This window comes from Myotis myotis, unplaced genomic scaffold (assembly GCF_014108235.1).
Source record: "Myotis myotis isolate mMyoMyo1 unplaced genomic scaffold, mMyoMyo1.p scaffold_m19_p_16, whole genome shotgun sequence".
NCBI classification, from domain to species: Eukaryota; Metazoa; Chordata; class Mammalia; order Chiroptera; family Vespertilionidae; genus Myotis; species Myotis myotis.
This window is the reverse complement of record NW_023416320.1, coordinates 991,982-1,008,932: the sequence shown is the minus strand read 5'-3', so window position 1 is coordinate 1,008,932 and position 16,951 is coordinate 991,982. Positions and strand designations below refer to the sequence as shown.

General features: G+C 54.7%; 1 protein-coding gene across 2 annotated transcripts in view; it reads right to left on the bottom strand.

Moving 5' to 3' along the window:
* Window positions 1-16,537, bottom strand: part of TRAPPC9 (trafficking protein particle complex 9) — a 166,181-nt gene extending 149,644 nt beyond the window's left edge. For both annotated transcript variants that reach the window (XM_036337598.1, XM_036337599.1), the window contains exons 1-3: window positions 16,427-16,537; window positions 7,157-7,750; window positions 396-541 (exon numbers count right to left, since the gene is read on the bottom strand). In XM_036337598.1, the coding sequence (XP_036193491.1) occupies window positions 396-541; window positions 7,157-7,740 (730 nt within the window). In that variant the 5' untranslated portion in view covers window positions 7,741-7,750; window positions 16,427-16,537. The remainder of the gene's footprint in view (window positions 1-395; window positions 542-7,156; window positions 7,751-16,426) is intronic.
* Window positions 16,538-16,951: the final 414 nt, after the last annotated feature.

Here is a 16,951-nt window from a genome sequence, read left to right as displayed (position 1 = left end):
ATTTCATTCATTTCTATGTCTACTCCACCATCTGGATATACTGCACTGTACTTATCCATCTACCTGCTAATGTATGAACGAGGTGTTGAAGAATGAGTGGTGGGGGGATGGCATTCTAAGCAGAGGGCAAGATGTGCTAAAATTAAAAACAAGAGGACCAGGGAATCAGGACTTTGTAAACGAAGGGCACCGTGCTCCAGTGGGACTGGGGCACGACCAGGTGGGGAGTGCCAGAGGCGAGGCCAGGACGCTGCCAGGCCACTGCCCACTGCCCCCAGCAGGTTGCCTGCTTCTCCTGCCCATCCCTTGTGTTTAGGCCCATTTTTTCTGTTCTCTTATTTCAGATAACAGCTGCCATAATCACATATCTGACCAGCTTCGTCACATCGCCTTACCGCCGAGCCACAAGAAGTCGTTCACGGCGCGGAGCAGCTCCACGGCCATGTGGTAGTGCACCAGGGAGTCCTGCAGCATGCCCGCCTGCAGGCACAGGTCCCCCACGTGCTTCCGCATGCGCCCCTGGCACCTCTTCTTGTAATGTCTGAAAGATAAAACGGTGGAAACACATCACTGCGAAGGCCCGACTTCTGCCCCCCGGCACACTGGCTAAGCAGCTACGCAGCTCTCTCACGACAAAAAAAAAAAAAAAAGCTACAAAGGCAACTGGAGGCTCTATCAGGACAGCCAGCAGCCATCATTGCCAGTATGCGAGCTGGAGCGGTCCTGGCGTCTAAGTTATTTTTTCAGTGTCACAGGGAGAAACAACTCCCACTGTGTGTTTCACCTGGGCAATAGGAGCGCAGGAGTTTTCTTTTCAGATGTTCTGATCACAACATTAGCACAAGAAAGTATGTTGCAGCTTTTTAAAAACACGATTAACTTCCACTTCCTTAACTACAAACGTATTATTATTTTATAAAGAGAGTGAGGCTGCCTATTATAAGCCAAGCATTTGGCTTCTGCAAACAAGACCTGGATCTTCACGATTTCAGAGTGAGCGTTAGTAATGCTGTGCGCGGGCGGGGCCTGGGCGCTGACAGCTCTTTAAATGTTGGCAAGGATGTGCCATTAAATAATGCAAAGGCTTTGAATTCCATGTCAACTCAGAAACCAAAGAAACTACACCAAAAGCTTCCTTCATCATTTTTAAATAATCTCTTGACTATTAAATTTCTTAGAAGATATGATTTTTTTTAAGAAAAGGCACAGCTATAGTAACTCTTCCCTGACCATGGAAAGCAATAGTATCAAGAGTAAAAACCGGGCCGAAACCGGTTTGGCTCAGTGGATAGAGCGTCAGCCTGCGGACTGAAAGGTCCCAGGTTCGATTCCGGTCAAGGGCATGTACCTGGGTTGCGGGCACATCCCCGGTGGGGGATGTGCAGGAGGCGGCTGGTCGATGTTTCTCTCTCATCGATGTTTCTGACTCTCTATCTCTCTCCCTTCCTCTCTGTAAAAAATCAATAAAATATATTTAAAAAAAAAAAAAAAAAAAAAAAAAAAAAAAAGAGTAAAAACCGGGATGGAAATCCAGAAGATGGGAGGTGTCCAGCTAAACAAATGTTACTGGCAGGTCTCAATACATCCTATCAGATCTAACTCTAATGAGCTCCACAAATTCTCTTTCTTTGGCTACCCTGGAATTTAGCTTTTCTGTTCCAAATACTCAGACCATCACATAAGGCAGAGAGGGATAGAAGGGGACTCACCAGCCTCCCTCCCGTCCCTCCTATGGCCCCGCTCACAAGCCCTCCCCACAGGAAAGTGCTACATCCATAGCCTCTGCCATCCCAGCCGGACATGTCATCTCTCCCCGCCACGGGTCACCTCAAGAGCCTTCTATGTTCGTCTAACCCCCTGTCCTTGACCACACACACACACACACACACACACACACACACACACGCTCGGTGTAACCTTCCCAAAGCACTTCAAAGCCTTCAAAAGTTCTCCAGTTCAGGTCCAGCCCCTCTCACTACTTCCCCACACCTCACAGCCACACTGAGGTACTGGGGTCCCCTGTGACCTGACCCTTCCACCTCGCTGCTGCCCACTCTCCTTAGGGCTCAGTGTGACTGTCAGTTTCTCAAGCGAGCCTTCCCTGCCTCCAGCTTCCGCACGCTGGGCTAGGAGTCCCTGCCGTGTTCCTAGAACACTCTGTGCTGAATCACCTTCTGGTATCTGTAAGCTCCAAAAAGGCAAGCATGCTTTGCTTAATATTGTGTATCCACCCTTCTTCCCCCAGACACTCAAAATCAAATGAATGGATGGGTCGCAAAGGTACGCACAGCCACTCCTGCCCACCCCACTCCTTCCTCCAGACAGCAGCGGCGGGACCACCGCTCCCCAAGGTCACCCCTGCTGGCAGCCTTCTCTGCCACCTGAGCCCCCTCTCGGCCCCTTCACCTGGCTCACTCCGACTTTATCTTGAAAAGTCAATGCAGAGCCCTCTCCCACCAGGAAAGCTTCCCTGGAAATCCCTCTAGCTCTCAGCTGGGCTGCCCTCCATAACAGGTCGGCCTAGTTACTCTCTGGGTGTCTTCCATCTCTTCCATTGAGACCATGACCTCTAGGAGGGCATTTGGGAAGAGGAGAAAGAGAGATGAAGGAAGGGAGGAGAAAGAGTGAAATCACAGCCCAGCCTGGCCAGTGTGGCTCAATTGGTTGAGCATCATCCCATGCATCAAGAGGTCACTGATTCGATGCCCGATGAGGGCATGAGCCCAGGTTGCAGGCTTGATCCCCCGTGGGGGGCGTTCAGGAGGCCGCCGACCAATGTTGATGTTTCTCTCTCACCAATGTTTCTATCTCTCTCCCTTCCTCTCTAACTAAAATCAATAAAAACATTTTTTTTAATCACAGCCCAGGCCCCAAAGTCAAGTATTCTCACAAATGTGCACACGCCACTGGAGCTGTCAGGGAAAAGGCTCATTGAGCACCTGTTCGAGCGTCTCACTCTGAGATCCACGTGATGCGCTGCAGAGGAACGCTTATCTTCACCTGATGCGAAATAACGGAGAATCATACAAACGGCACCCAACTTCAGGCGCAGCTCCCTGTCCCCCTGAGAAAGTGGATCCCTCTGCCCGGCGCAAAGCTTCGCCCGCCCACCTGAGGGCAGTGCGGGGCTCCCTCACCTGCCGTGCTCTCCTGCTCTAATCAGGAAAAGAACTGTGTCCAAAATCAAGTTCTCTTCCCCCAATAGTGACATGATTCTCCACTTGTAACACGCGGCTGAGTTTACCAGTACTACCATTATATTGACCCACAGGAGATTTTGAATTAGACTTGATTTTTTAATGGAATTTACTCCTAACCTGATAGAGTAAAATCTGCTTTAAAGCATTCTGCCTGAACGCTTCAAAAAAAGTAAATTATTCCCTCTTCCCAGCACAGGACACTGCAGGCTCGCTCGCAGAGTGGGAGCCACCGCCCTCTGAGAGGGAGGTCTCCCCCGCCCGCCCGGTCACTGAGGGAAAGCACGTTAAGTCTCACAGGGGGCCAGGAGGTGGCGCAGGAGAGGGGCCTGAGGCTAGGAGTGACCTCGGCTTGTGGCATACCTGCATGGGGGGAGCTGGAGAGAAAGGAGGAACCCAGCAAGGCTACTCTCGCACCGATCCCCTGGGAGCGGGTGAGTGACCACAAAGGCCCTGCGGTCCGGGGCATGACCAGCCCTCACGGGATCCCCGCCACGCATTTTCCAAGCCGCACGGCTTCAAGTTCTGGAACCTGCTACACTTATTTGTGCTTTGTTCTCCCCGCCCCAGAATGTGACCGAATCTTGCAGGAAGGCAGCCTGTCTCAATTGAGGTGAAAGTGCTCACACTTGGACCAAAGCATTAAAGAGCCCAGGCCTCCTGGCCACGGTGGTGGCAAAACCTTTCCCCACGGGGTGGGATGAGTCCTAGGTCACCAGAGATGGTCCCTTCGGGACATGTCCCTCAGTGACACACATCAGCCTCAGCACACACAGAAACAGCCACTTCCGGCCAACACAGGGTTCAAGGTAAAGGCTGCAGCAGGTAAGGGCTGTACAACCAGCAGCAGGTAAGGGCCGTACAACCACAGAAGGTGAAACGCGTGTCTGGCTCTGACCGCTTATTGGCTGGAGAGTGGGCACCAGGGTCAATGAAAGGTCCTGGTATCCACAAGGACTATGAGCTGGCTGCATACGAGCAGCCGTACCTTCCTGACCCTTGGAAAAGTCGCCCTCGGAAAGGGGCATAAGGCTGGTGTTGACTTTCGAGGAGCCTCCGCCCCTTCGTAGGTTGCTAAGGCGAAGCGAAGTCCTGGCATGCTCAAGGGGAAAGCAAGAGAAACTCCAGGGGCCGCTTCCTCCAACGGCGTCCCTTTGCTGGTGACTGTGGCCACGAAACCCCGCCATGCACACAGCCGCAGCCAAGAGCCACGTGCCAAATGCGCTCAGTTAAAAGCCAGAATCAAGCAAGGCGCTCGACCTTCTAGGTGAAAGCAGCCCAGGAGAGAACCCTCGCGGCCACCGGAAACAGCATCTCCCTTCCTCGTACGAATGAAAAAATTAATACAGGCTCGTTGGTTACAAATACTAAGTAAGAACAACAAGGTCCCCAAAGCAAGTATTTCAACAGAGACCACACACCGGCGGGTTACATGCTAAAGCAGCTAATAAAATTTTAGAAAATAAAAGGATGACCAGGATGCTACACGGGTCAAGGCAGCAGCAAGGTTTTGTTCTGAAAGCGATGGAGGCGAGGAGGAGGCAGCACGGATGGAAATCTAGCTACTTTCCAAGCAGAATGTTCCCAGCCTACCTTTTCAGACCCAACAACATACTCACAGGGCGGTATGAGAGAAAAGAAAAGGAAAAGAAAGAGGAACAAGCAAAAATTAGAAACACACAAGAACAAAAATAACGTTGGCAGCTACGACTCTCCATGTACAGGAATTTGAATTTACGGCGGGCGCCGAGGAGGCTGGGGACACACGCGACGACACGCGATGTCTAAGTAAAACCCACCCACTCCTGGGCTCCCGCGGGCCTGGGCCTGAAGTTAGCGGCATCTTCCAGGAAGCCCATCAGGGGGTCAGTTCGCCAAACCCAAGCGGGACCTACTCCTGGACATGTCCCTTTGGGCTACGAAATCCTATCTCATCTCCCCTCTACGCTTTGTATCAATCCTGCCCCAAAGCATTGTGGTAAAGGTGAGTGACTATGGAGCCGTGGACGCCACAGCAGGTTACCAGTGACTAGAGGGGATGGGTCTGATTGGGGATCACTGGCATCCCACTGGAGTTCAAATGACGCTGAGTGTTTGGAGAGCGGTTAGAATAGGACGGGCCGTGTGTCTGCAGCCTCGAAGCCTAGAAGTTGATAAGCAAAAGTCACCCAGTGGCCTGTGCAGTGGGGAGAAGCCAGTCCCTGCCACCCGCAGGCTGTGGTGACATGGGGAGGACAGGGAACCCTGTGCGCTATGCAGCCCCATTCCATAAGGGATGAGCCATCTGACAGCCCAAGAGGCTCAGCAGCTCTGCCCACGACAGCTGCCCAGACTCCGAAACCAGCCCCTCAGCTCCAAGGAGTGGGAGGGGAGCGCTGGCACATGATCACAGGGCCCCTGCCATCCAGCATGCGTCATGGGTATGGCATGCCTTGTCCTTCCCTCAGACCTTATAAACGTGTCCGGGGAGGAAGTAAAAATTACTCCAGACCCTGCAAGGCACCACACACAGCCGTGATGGGCTGATCTGCGCTTCTCACTGGCAGAGCTGGCCTGGGCCATTTTTTTCTCAATTCTGTGACATTTTCTCTGCCAACTTAGCAACCACCAGAAAGGCAGTGTTTGACCTTAGGGTCCATTCAAGAAACACACTGAGCGTCAATTTGCAGCAGGCCTTAGCCTGTGTGCACATATCAGTGACTCCTCACCTGCGAGACCATCGTCTGAAGTCTACATTGGAGGGAGGAAAGACGCAGAGTGTCCAAGGCAGGAAGCCCAGGCCACATGGCTCCCCAGCTCCCCTAGCAAAGGGGCCACATCTTGGCAAGCAGTGGGAGCCCTGGCTTGCATCTAGTCCTCTGCTGGACAGATGCTGCCATGGCAGCCGGGAAGACAGAGAAGAGGGAAGAGGGAGAGTGGGAGAGTGAGAGAGAAGGAGAGAAGGAGAGAAGGAGAGAGGGAGAGAGGGAGAGAGGGAGAGAGGGAGAGAGGAAGACAGAGAGAACGGGAAAGAGGAGAGAGGGAGAGAAGGGAAGGGCCCAGAAGAGCTCATCTGCAATTCCAGTGCAGAGTGAAGCTGTCGACTTAACCGACTTAACCGCAGGGAAAGCCTGAGGACCGGTCTTCTGCCCCAGCCACACTCCCTGTTCTGCGGACACTGGAAACACAGTCCCATCTGAGTAAGGAGCCCTCTGGGAAGTCCCTGGGGGTGTCCCTGAGATCCTGGGTCTGACAATGTGGCTACCAAGTGGCAAAGTGGGGTTGACCCATGCACGATACCCGGCCTGGGCACCGGGAGACACGGGTCCACTTCCAGCTCAGATGGCACCTGGTTCTGCCACCTCTCCAGACTCGGCCTCTCCTCTATAACCACGGATGACCCTGAAGAAGTAAGTTTCATCTGGGCTCTAGGGCAGCACTGTCCAACAGGCATACAATGTGCGCCACATGAGTAAACTTTTCTAGTTGCCACATTTAAAAAAGTAAAAAGCAAAAGTAAAGTATTGAAACTGATTTAATAACTTATTTTATTAACCTAATATATGTAAAGTATTATCAATCTGACATGTAGTCAATATCAAAACATTAATGAGGTATTTCACATTATTTTTCTCTGTTCTAAGTCTCCAAAGCTGATGTGCATTTCTCTTACAGCACATCTCGGCTCAGACTAGCCTCCTCCCTGGTGCTCAAGAGCCACAGGGGCTCTGGCCGCTGTACTGGACAGCAGCTCCAGGGGGTCCCACTAGGGGACGCGGCTGAAAAGGGGGAGTCAGTGTGCACAGTAACCCTAAGAGGATTTCCCTGAGGCAAAGGCTGTCCCGTTTTGAAAAGGCTAAACACGAACGGACTGCACCTTTCTACCCTTTTCTGCCATGAAGTTCCACCCGGGTCCCTTCTGGGTGTCAGGAAGCCCCCCAGGCTCGCAGCCGGGACCCCGGGCCTCCAGGTGAACTTACCTACTGTCCGTGTCCAGGCCAACAAAGTCCTTCTTCTCGAAGGGGACGCAGAGCAGGGGGACCTTGTCCCCGGACTTGTCGGTGGCCCTGTCCAGACGCTTGGACTCAAGCACAATGAAGAGCGACTCGATGAAGTCCTCGACCCTCTTCTCCACGCCCGGGCAATCCTCGTAGCTGGGGTAGAAGGCCACGTCGGTGCGTGGCTGCTCAGCGATCTCCCCCTGCAGCCCGAAGACGAAGAGCCTGGAGTCGTAGAGGGTGGAGCCGTAGATCTCCTTCTGCATATGGAACTTCTCGAAGGTCTGCGGCCAGTCCTTGGCCGAGCAGCAGTCGGTGATGGTGACGAGGCCCACGACCTTGCGGTGGGTCTGGAAGTCGCCCCACTCGTTGTTCTCGGGCGGGTAGTGGTGCCGGTAGCGGATGTACAGCACGCGCTGGGAGTCCCGCACGCTGATCTGGCTGACGGAGCAGATCCTCTTGTAGATCCGGAAGAAGTTCTCTTCCGAGACGACCCCCACGGGCTGCACCACCACGAGGAGCGTCTGGTGGTCCTCGGCGCACTGCATGTAGTCCGGGACGCTCATGGCGAAGTCCCTGCCCGAAGACACGAAAGGAGACTTTGAGGCGCACGCGGTTGGTTGTGAAGGCTGCTTAGGGATGGGGACTGACGCTGACCACCTGGGAGGCAGGGTACACCCCACGCGAAACCATGGAATACAGCGTGTCCCCCGAGTTCTGCAGATGACTGCCACAGCTCCCACCACAGTCCCCCCACTCCTGGACTGGGCCCCGAGCTCCTGCAGAAAAGGGGCTGCCCCTCATTTTCTGCTCCCGCCCGGCCAGGCACTGGTGCCGTCAGTGCTCAGGCACGTTTGCTGAATGAAGGAAGGAACAAATGAGAATACAGTGAGAAGAAGCACAGTGGGATCCAAAGGTCTGGACTTGAACTCCAGGCTGCCTAAGCTCCTTAAGTTGCAAAATCATGGAGATAAGAAAACCTGCCTTGGGGGAAAAAAAAAAAAAAAGAAAAGAAAAGAAAACCTGCCTTATGAGAATCTATCTGGGCTCAGGAAGGTTGCTAGGTGACATACCCAGCACACTGCCTGACAGAAAAAGAGGGGTCCTACACATTTACAATCCCTCCGTTATAAACGGTGGTGCCCTGGGAGAGCTTTCGTAACCTGTCTGAGCCAATACTGTCGGATATCGAAAGGAAACCAGAGTACATATTAGCAGTACTGCTGAAGAATTAAATTAGATTACCCATAGGAAAGTATCTGGCCCATAGAAGGTACTCCAAAGTGTTTGTTGAATGAATGAGCGAATGAATGACCAAATGAACTGAATACCGCCCCCTCCCAGAGACTATCACAATGGAAATGGAAATGCCAGGAAATCTGAAGACCACCATCAACTCCTGACTCTACACTAACCATGCAGGTGACCAAGGGCAGGCCTGTCTGCGTCTCTAAACCCCAGTTAAATGATGAATAAAAATGAGGATAATCACACAAGCCTCAGAGGGCTAGTGAGTGGACGCTCTGGTTTTGATACTGGACCAGAGTGTGGCCGGCTGGCACCACCAGAGGGAACTGGGCACAGGGTCTGAAGGCTCTCTCACTGTTATTTCTTACAGATGCATAGAAATCCATACCACATCTCCAAATTAAAATTCTAATTTTTTAAAAAGATACTGAGGAGAACCAAGATGGCGGCATAGGTTAACGCCGGAGTTTGCTGCTCTGAACAACTACTTCAAAAGTGAAACCAAAAAACGGAAGGGACATCACCCAGAACCACAGGAACGCTGGCTGAGTGGAAGTCCTACAACTAGGAGGAAAGAGAAACGCATACGGACACTCAGAGGAGGCACAGTGCTGAAGTCAAATCCTGAGGTGCGGAGTGCGCGGAGCGGGCTGGCGGCGGAGGGTGCGGTTGGCGTTTTCAATCGGGAGGGAGTCCCAGACTCTGAGCTCCAGATCCGGGCGAGTCTTTAGGGACCCAGACTCAAACGGGAAAAGCGGGACTGTCTGGCTTCGGTCAGAGTGAGTGCAGCTTTCTCTCTGAGTTTTGCAGCGGGTGCTGGGACTCAGAGAGGCAGAGCCCCTGGGGACAGGACTGAGAGCCGCCATAACTGCTCTCTCCGGCCCACCCTGTTGATCCTGTGCGACCCGCCCCGCCCAAGCCCTGCACACAGGCATTTGTTGGATAGCCTCAGGCAAACGCCAGATTAGCACCTCCCTAGAGGACAGAAGTTCTCTCACTGCTGACACAGCTGATTCTCATAGCCACTTGGCCTGGAGGTCAAACCCTCCCTGGAATTAACTACAACAATCAAGATTTAACTATAAGACTGCGAACAAAGACCACTAGGGGGTGCACCAAGGAAGCATAACAAAATGCGGAGACAAAGAAACAGGACAAAATTGTCAATGGAAGATATAGAGTTCAGAACCACACTTTTAAGGTCTCTCAAGAACTGTTTAGAAGCTGCCGATAAACTTAATGAGATCTATGAGAAAACTAATAAGACCCTCGATCTTATATTGGGGAACCAACTAGAAATTAAGCATACACGGACTGAAATAACGAATATTATACAGACTCCCGACAGCAGACCAGAGGAGCGCAAGAATCAAGTCAATGATTTGAAATGCGAGGAAGCAAAAAACACCCAACCGGAAAAGCAAAATGAAAAAAGAATCCAAAAATGCGAGGATAGTGTAAGGAGCCTCTGGGACAGCTTCAAGCGTACCAACATCAGAATTATAGGGGTGCCAGAAGATGAGAGAGAGCAAGATATTGAAAACCTATTTGAAGAAATAATGACAGAAAACTTCCCCCACCTGGTGAAAGAAATGGACTTACAGGTCCAAGAAGCGCGGAGAACCCCAAACAAAAGGAATCCAAAGAGGACCACACCAAGACACATCATAATTAAAATGCCAAGAGCAAAAGATAAAGAGAGAATCTTAAAAACAGCAAGAGAAAGAAACTCAGTTACCTACAAGGGAATACCCATACGACTGTCAGCTGATTTCTCAACAGAAACTTTGCAGGCCAGAAGGGAGTGGCAAGAAATATTCAAAGTGATGAATACCAAGAACCTACAACCAAGATTACTTTATCCAGCAAAGCTATCATTCAGAATTGAAGGTCAGATAAAGAGCTTCACAGATAAGGAAAAGCTAAAGGAGTTCATCACCACCAAACCAGGATTATATGAAATGCTGAAAGGTATCCTTTAAGAAGAGGAAGAGGAAGAAAAAGGTAAAGATACAAATTATGAACAACAAATATGCATCTATCAACAAGTGAATCTAAGAATCAAGTGAATAAATAATCTGATGAACAGAATGAACTGGTGATTACAAATAGAATCAGGGACATAGAAAGGGAATGGACTGACTATTCCTGGGGGGGAAAGGGGTGTGGGAGATGCGGGAAGAGACTGGACAAAAATCGTGCACCTATGGATGAGGACAGTGGGTGGGGAGTGAGGGCGGAGGGTGGGGCGGGAACTGGGAGGAGGGGAGTTATGGGGGGGAAAAAAAGAGGAACAAATGTAATAATCTGAACAATAAAGATTTAATTAAAAAAAAATATATATATATAAAAAAAAAAAAAAAAAAAGATACTGAGATGGCCCTGGCTGGTTTGGCTCAGTGGATGGAGCGCTGGCCTGCGGACTGAAGGGTCCCGGATTCGATTCCGGCCAAGGGCACATGCCTGGGTTGTAGGCTTGATCCCCAGTAGGGGATGTGCAGGAGGCAGCCGATCAATGATTCTCTCTCATCACTGATGTTTCTCTCTCTCTCTCCCTCCCTCTCCCTTCCTCTCTGAAATCAATAAAAATAAAAAAATCAAAAAAGACACTGAGACGAAACGGTGCCCCTCAGCCTGGCCTGCGCCCTCTCGCAATTTGGGGCCCCCGGGGGATGTAGCAGTGCCGAGGTGGCAGGCGGCCAGGGAGGAGCCCCGCCGGGCCGGTGCAGCTCCACTGCCGCTCATCCTGGCCCTGCTGCGCCTGCTGCCGGTTCTGCTCAGTGGAGAGAGCACAGGCCTGCGGACTAAAGGGTCCTGGGTTCAATTCACGTGAAGGGCACATACTTCAGCTGCAGGCTCCCGGCCCTGATCGGGGGCATCGCGCAAGGCAACCAATCCATGTGTCTCTCTCACATCGGTGTCTCTCCCTCTCCCTTCCACTCTCTCTAAAAAGCAATGGAAAAAATATCAGGTGAGGATTAAAAAGAAATAATAAAACTAAAAATATATTTCTCACCCAGCCAGTGGGGCTCAGTGGTTGAACATTGACCTATGAGCCAGGAGGTCATAGTTCAATTCCCAGTCAAGGCACATGCCCAGTAGGGGGCGTGCAGGAGGCAGCCGATCAATGATTCTCTATCATCATTGATGTTTCTACCTCCCTCTCCCCTTCCCTTCATCTCTCTGAAATCAATGAAAACATATATATATATATATTCTTCACCTTTGTAGTTCCTCAAAAAGTTAAGTAGTTACCATATAACAAGCAATTCTACTCCTAGGTACATACCAAAGAGATTTGAAAAACCTATATCCACACAAAAACTAGCTCACAAATGTTTGTAGCAGGATTATTCATAAAAGCCAAAAAGTGGAAACTGCAAGAGCATCCATCAGCTGATAAAGGAAGCAGTCTGGCGCTGACTGGTGTGGCTCAGTGGATAGAGCGTCGGCCTGCGGACTGAAAGGTCCCAGGTTCGATTCCGGTCAAGGGCACGTACCTTGGTTGTGGGCACATCCCCGGTAGGAGGTGTGTAGGAGGCAACTGATCGATGTTTCTAACTCTCTATCCCTCTCCCTTCCTCTCTGTAAAAAAATCAATAAAATATATTTTTTTAAAATATAAAAATATAAAACTGTTTAAGAAAACAGTCTGCCCACACAGTGTCACTCAGCGATAAAAAGAAACGAAGTACAGATACACCTGCAACATCATGACCCTTGAAAATATTGTGAGAGAAGCCAATCACGAGAGGCCGCATATCCTGATTCCATTTATATGAAACCAGAGGCCCTGTGCACGAAATCTGCATACTATGCTTTTATTATATAGGATGCCCCAAAAATGCAAATCCATAGACAGGAGGTAACCCCGCGGCTGCTGGGCAGCAGAGGGAAGGCGTGACGGCCCACGGTAGGGGACTTCCTCCTGAGTGATGAGATGTTCTGGGATAACCATGCTGCCCGACAGTGACGACAGTGAAACGTGTTCCCTTTACATGGGTGGATTTTACGGCATGTGAACACTCTCTCAGGACAGCTGTTATCTGAAAACTATCTTTTTTTTTTTAAAGAGTAGAGTCTCTCTTTTTTTTTTATGTTTTATTGATTTTTCACAGAAAGGAAGGGAGAGGGATAAAGAGTTAGAAACATCAACCAGCTGCCTCCTGCACACCCCTAATGGGGATGTGCCCACAACCAAGGTACATGCCCTTGACCAGAATCGAACCTGGGACCCTTCAGTCCGCAGGCCGACGCTCTATCCACTGAGCCACACCGGTTAGGGCTGAAAACTATCTTTCTTGACACCACTCTTCCCTCTATACCAGTGGTTCTCAACCTTCTGGCCCTTTAAATACAGCTCCTCATATGGTGACCCAACCATAACATTATTTTCGTTGCTACTTCATAGCTGTCATGTTGCCACTGTGATGAATCGTCATGTAAATATCTGATATGCAGGATGGTCGTAGGCGACCCCTGTGAAAGGGTCGTTCGACCGCCAAAGGGGTCGCGACCCACAGGTTGAGAACCGCTGCCCTAGACGCTGAGTCTGCCACACAATTTGAGGAACACAAACAAGACCAACCAGACCTCGAACCAGACCTCGCCTGGGGCTCCCAGAGGCCGAAGTGTCAGGGCGCCAGCACCTGCCCTGAGGGCATGCAGACCTCGCCTGGGGCTTCCTGGCACCTGCCCCCAGGGCACACAGACCTCGCCTGGCACCTGCCCGCGGGCACTGCAGGGCCTGACTGTAGCTGGACCTGCAGGCTGTCAGGGGCCTGCCCTCCGCTCATGGACCCGAGCGGCCGGCTCCGGCTCTGCAGGGTGAGCCGGGCCATGACCTGTGGCGCAGCCCCCGGGCGCCCAGCAGAAAGGCCCGGGGTCGGCATCAAGCAGGAGGGAGCCTGCGACGCCCCTCCCAGTGGGGACACCGGGGGTCCCCACACTTCCACACGCACCGGGGGTCCCCACACTTCCACACACACCCGGGTCCCCACACTTCCACACACACCGGGTCCCCACACTTCCACACACACCGGGGTCCCCACACTTCCACACACACCCGGGTCCCCACACTTCCACACACACCGGGTCCCCACACTTCCACACACACCGGGTCCCCACACTTCCACACACACCCGGGTCCCCACACACACCCGGGTCCCCACACTTCCACACGCACCCGGGTCCCCACACTTCCACACACACCCGGGTCCCCACACTTCCACACACACCCGGGTCCCCACACTTCCACACACACCGGGGGTCCCCACACTTCCACACACACCCGGGTCCCCACACTTCCACACGCACCGGGTCCCCACAATTCCACACGCACCGGGTCCCCACACTTCCACACGCACCGGGTCCCCACACTTCCACACGCACCGGGTCCCCACACTTCCACACACACCCGGGTCCCCACACTTCCACACACACCGGGGGTCCCCACACTTCCACACACACCCGGGTCCCCACACTTCCACACGCACCGGGGGTCCCCACACTTCCACACACACCCGGGTCCCCACACTTCCACACACACCGGGTCCCCACACTTCCACACACACCGGGTCCCCACACTTCCACACACACCCGGGTCCACACACTTCCACACACACCCGGGACCCCACACTTCCACACACACCGGGGGTCCCCACACTTCCACACACACCCGGGTCCCCACACTTCCACACACACCCGGGTCCCCACACTTCCACACGCACCCGGGTCCCCACACTTCCACACACACCCGGGTCCCCACACTTCCACACACACCCGGGTCCCCACACTTCCACACACACCGGGGGTCCCCACACTTCCACACACACCGGGTCCCCACACTTCCACACACACCCGGGTCCCCACACTTCCACACACACCGGGTCCCCACACTTCCACACACACCCGGGACCCCACACTTCCACACACACCGGGGGTCCCCACACTTCCACACACACCGGGTCCCCACACTTCCACACACACCGGGTCCCCACACTTCCACACACACCCGGGTCCCCACACTTCCACACACACCCGGGTCCCCACACACACCCGGGTCCCCACACTTCCACACGCACCCGGGTCCCCACACTTCCACACGCACCCGGGTCCCCACACTTCCACACGCACCCGGGTCCCCACACTTCCACACGCACCCGGGTCCCCACACTTCCACACGCACCGGGGGTCCCCACACTTCCACACACAACCGGGTCCCCACACTTCCACACACACCCGGGTCCCCACACTTCCACACGCACCGGGTCCCCACACTTCCACACGCACCGGGTCCCCACACTTCCACACACACCCGGGTCCCCACACTTCCACACACACCGGGTCCCCACACTTCCACACGCACCGGGTCCCCACACTTCCACACGCACCGGGTCCCCACACTTCCACACGCACCGGGTCCCCACACTTCCACACGCACCGGGTCCCCACACTTCCACACGCACCGGGTCCCCACACTTCCACACACACCGGGGGTCCCCACACTTCCACACACACCGGGTCCCCACACTTCCACACACACCCGGGTCCCCACACTTCCACACACACCGGGTCCCCACACTTCCACACACACCCGGGTCCCCACACTTCCACACACACCCGGGGTCCCCACACTTCCACACACACCCGGGTCCCCACACTTCCACACACACCCGGGTCCCCACACTTCCACACACACCCGGGTCCCCACACTTCCACACACACCCGGGTCCCCACACTTCCACACACACCCGGGTCCCCACACTTCCACACACACCCGGGTCCCCACACACACCCGGGTCCCCACACTTCCACACGCACCCGGGTCCCCACACTTCCACACGCACCCGGATCCCCACACTTCCACACGCACCCGGGTCCCCACACTTCCACACACACCGGGGGTCCCCACACTTCCACACACAACCGGGTCCCCACACTTCCACACACACCCGGGTCCCCACACTTCCACACGCACCGGGTCCCCACACTTCCACACGCACCGGGTCCCCACACTTCCACACGCACCGGGTCCCCACACTTCCACACACACCCGGGTCCCCACACTTCCACACACACCCGGGTCCCCACACTTCCACACACACCGGGGGTCCCCACACTTCCACACACACCGGGTCCCCACACTTCCACACGCACCGGGTCCCCACACTTCCACACGCACCGGGTCCCCACACTTCCACACACACCCGGGTCCCCACACTTCCACACACACCGGGTCCCCACACTTCCACACACACCGGGTCCCCACACTTCCACACACACCCGGGTCCCCACACTTCCACACACACCGGGGGTCCCCACACTTCCACACACACCCGGGTCCCCACACTTCCACACGCACCGGGGGTCCCCACACTTCCACACACACCCGGGTCCCCACACTTCCACACGCACCGGGGGTCCCCACACTTCCACACACACCCGGGTCCCCACACTTCCACACACACCGGGGGTCCCCACACTTCCACACACACCCGGGTCCCCACACTTCCACACACACCCGGGTCCCCACACTTCCACACACACCCGGGGTCCCCACACTTCCACACACACCGGGGGTCCCCACACTTCCACACACACCCGGGGTCCCCACACTTCCACACACACCCGGGGTCCCCACACTTCCACACACACCGGGGGTCCCCACACTTCCACACGCACCGGGTCCCCACACTTCCACACACACCGGGGTTCCCCAGACCCCAACACACACACCGGGGTTCCCCAGACCCCGCCGGGCCCGAGTCGTGGGCTGGAGGGAAGCGGGAGGGGAAGGGGCGGCACTGCGGAGTGGGGCGGGTCCTGGGCAGGTGGGGACGAGCCCCGGGACGGGGGACCCGCCGCCACAGGTGCATCAGGACCCCGGGGCGGCCGGCAGGCGGCTGAGGCGACCCCCGCGGGACGCTGCCTGGCACCGCCGCCGCCACACGGGGACAGCCCCCCGCCGCCCCCGGGGCCCCGCCCCACCCGCCCTGCACTTACACAGCGGGGCGCCCTGGGCCGAGCCCGAGAGCCCGGGCCAAGCAGCGGGCGGCGGCCGAGCAGCCGGGCCGCGCTCTGAGCGGCAGCTTCCGACTTGGGGGGCGGGGCCGGCCCGGCACGCTCCTGCGCATGCGCGCCTTCCGGGCCGTGATCCGCCCCGGGTTTTAGAAGAGACGTCTGGAGGGGGCGGGGCGGGAAAGGGGCGGGGCGAGGGCGGGGAGGGGTGGGGAGGGGTGGGGAGGGACAGGGAGGATGCAGACCCCGGGGAAGAGCCGGGAGGACGGTGGAGAGGAGGGGGGAAGGGCGCCAGTGTAGCGACCACAAGGGCCTCCAGGCTTGGAGTGTCTGAGCCGAAGGGACGCTAGTCTGGTTAAAAGGAAAAGCTCTTGTTTGTACTTGGACGTAAAGGAGGCCGCGGGTGCACAAGTACTACTTTGTTTAGGCATGTGTTGACGTCTTTTTCTGTAATTGGCTCCGGATTTGGATAATTACCTATTAATTTTATTTATGGGTTCGTTTATTTAC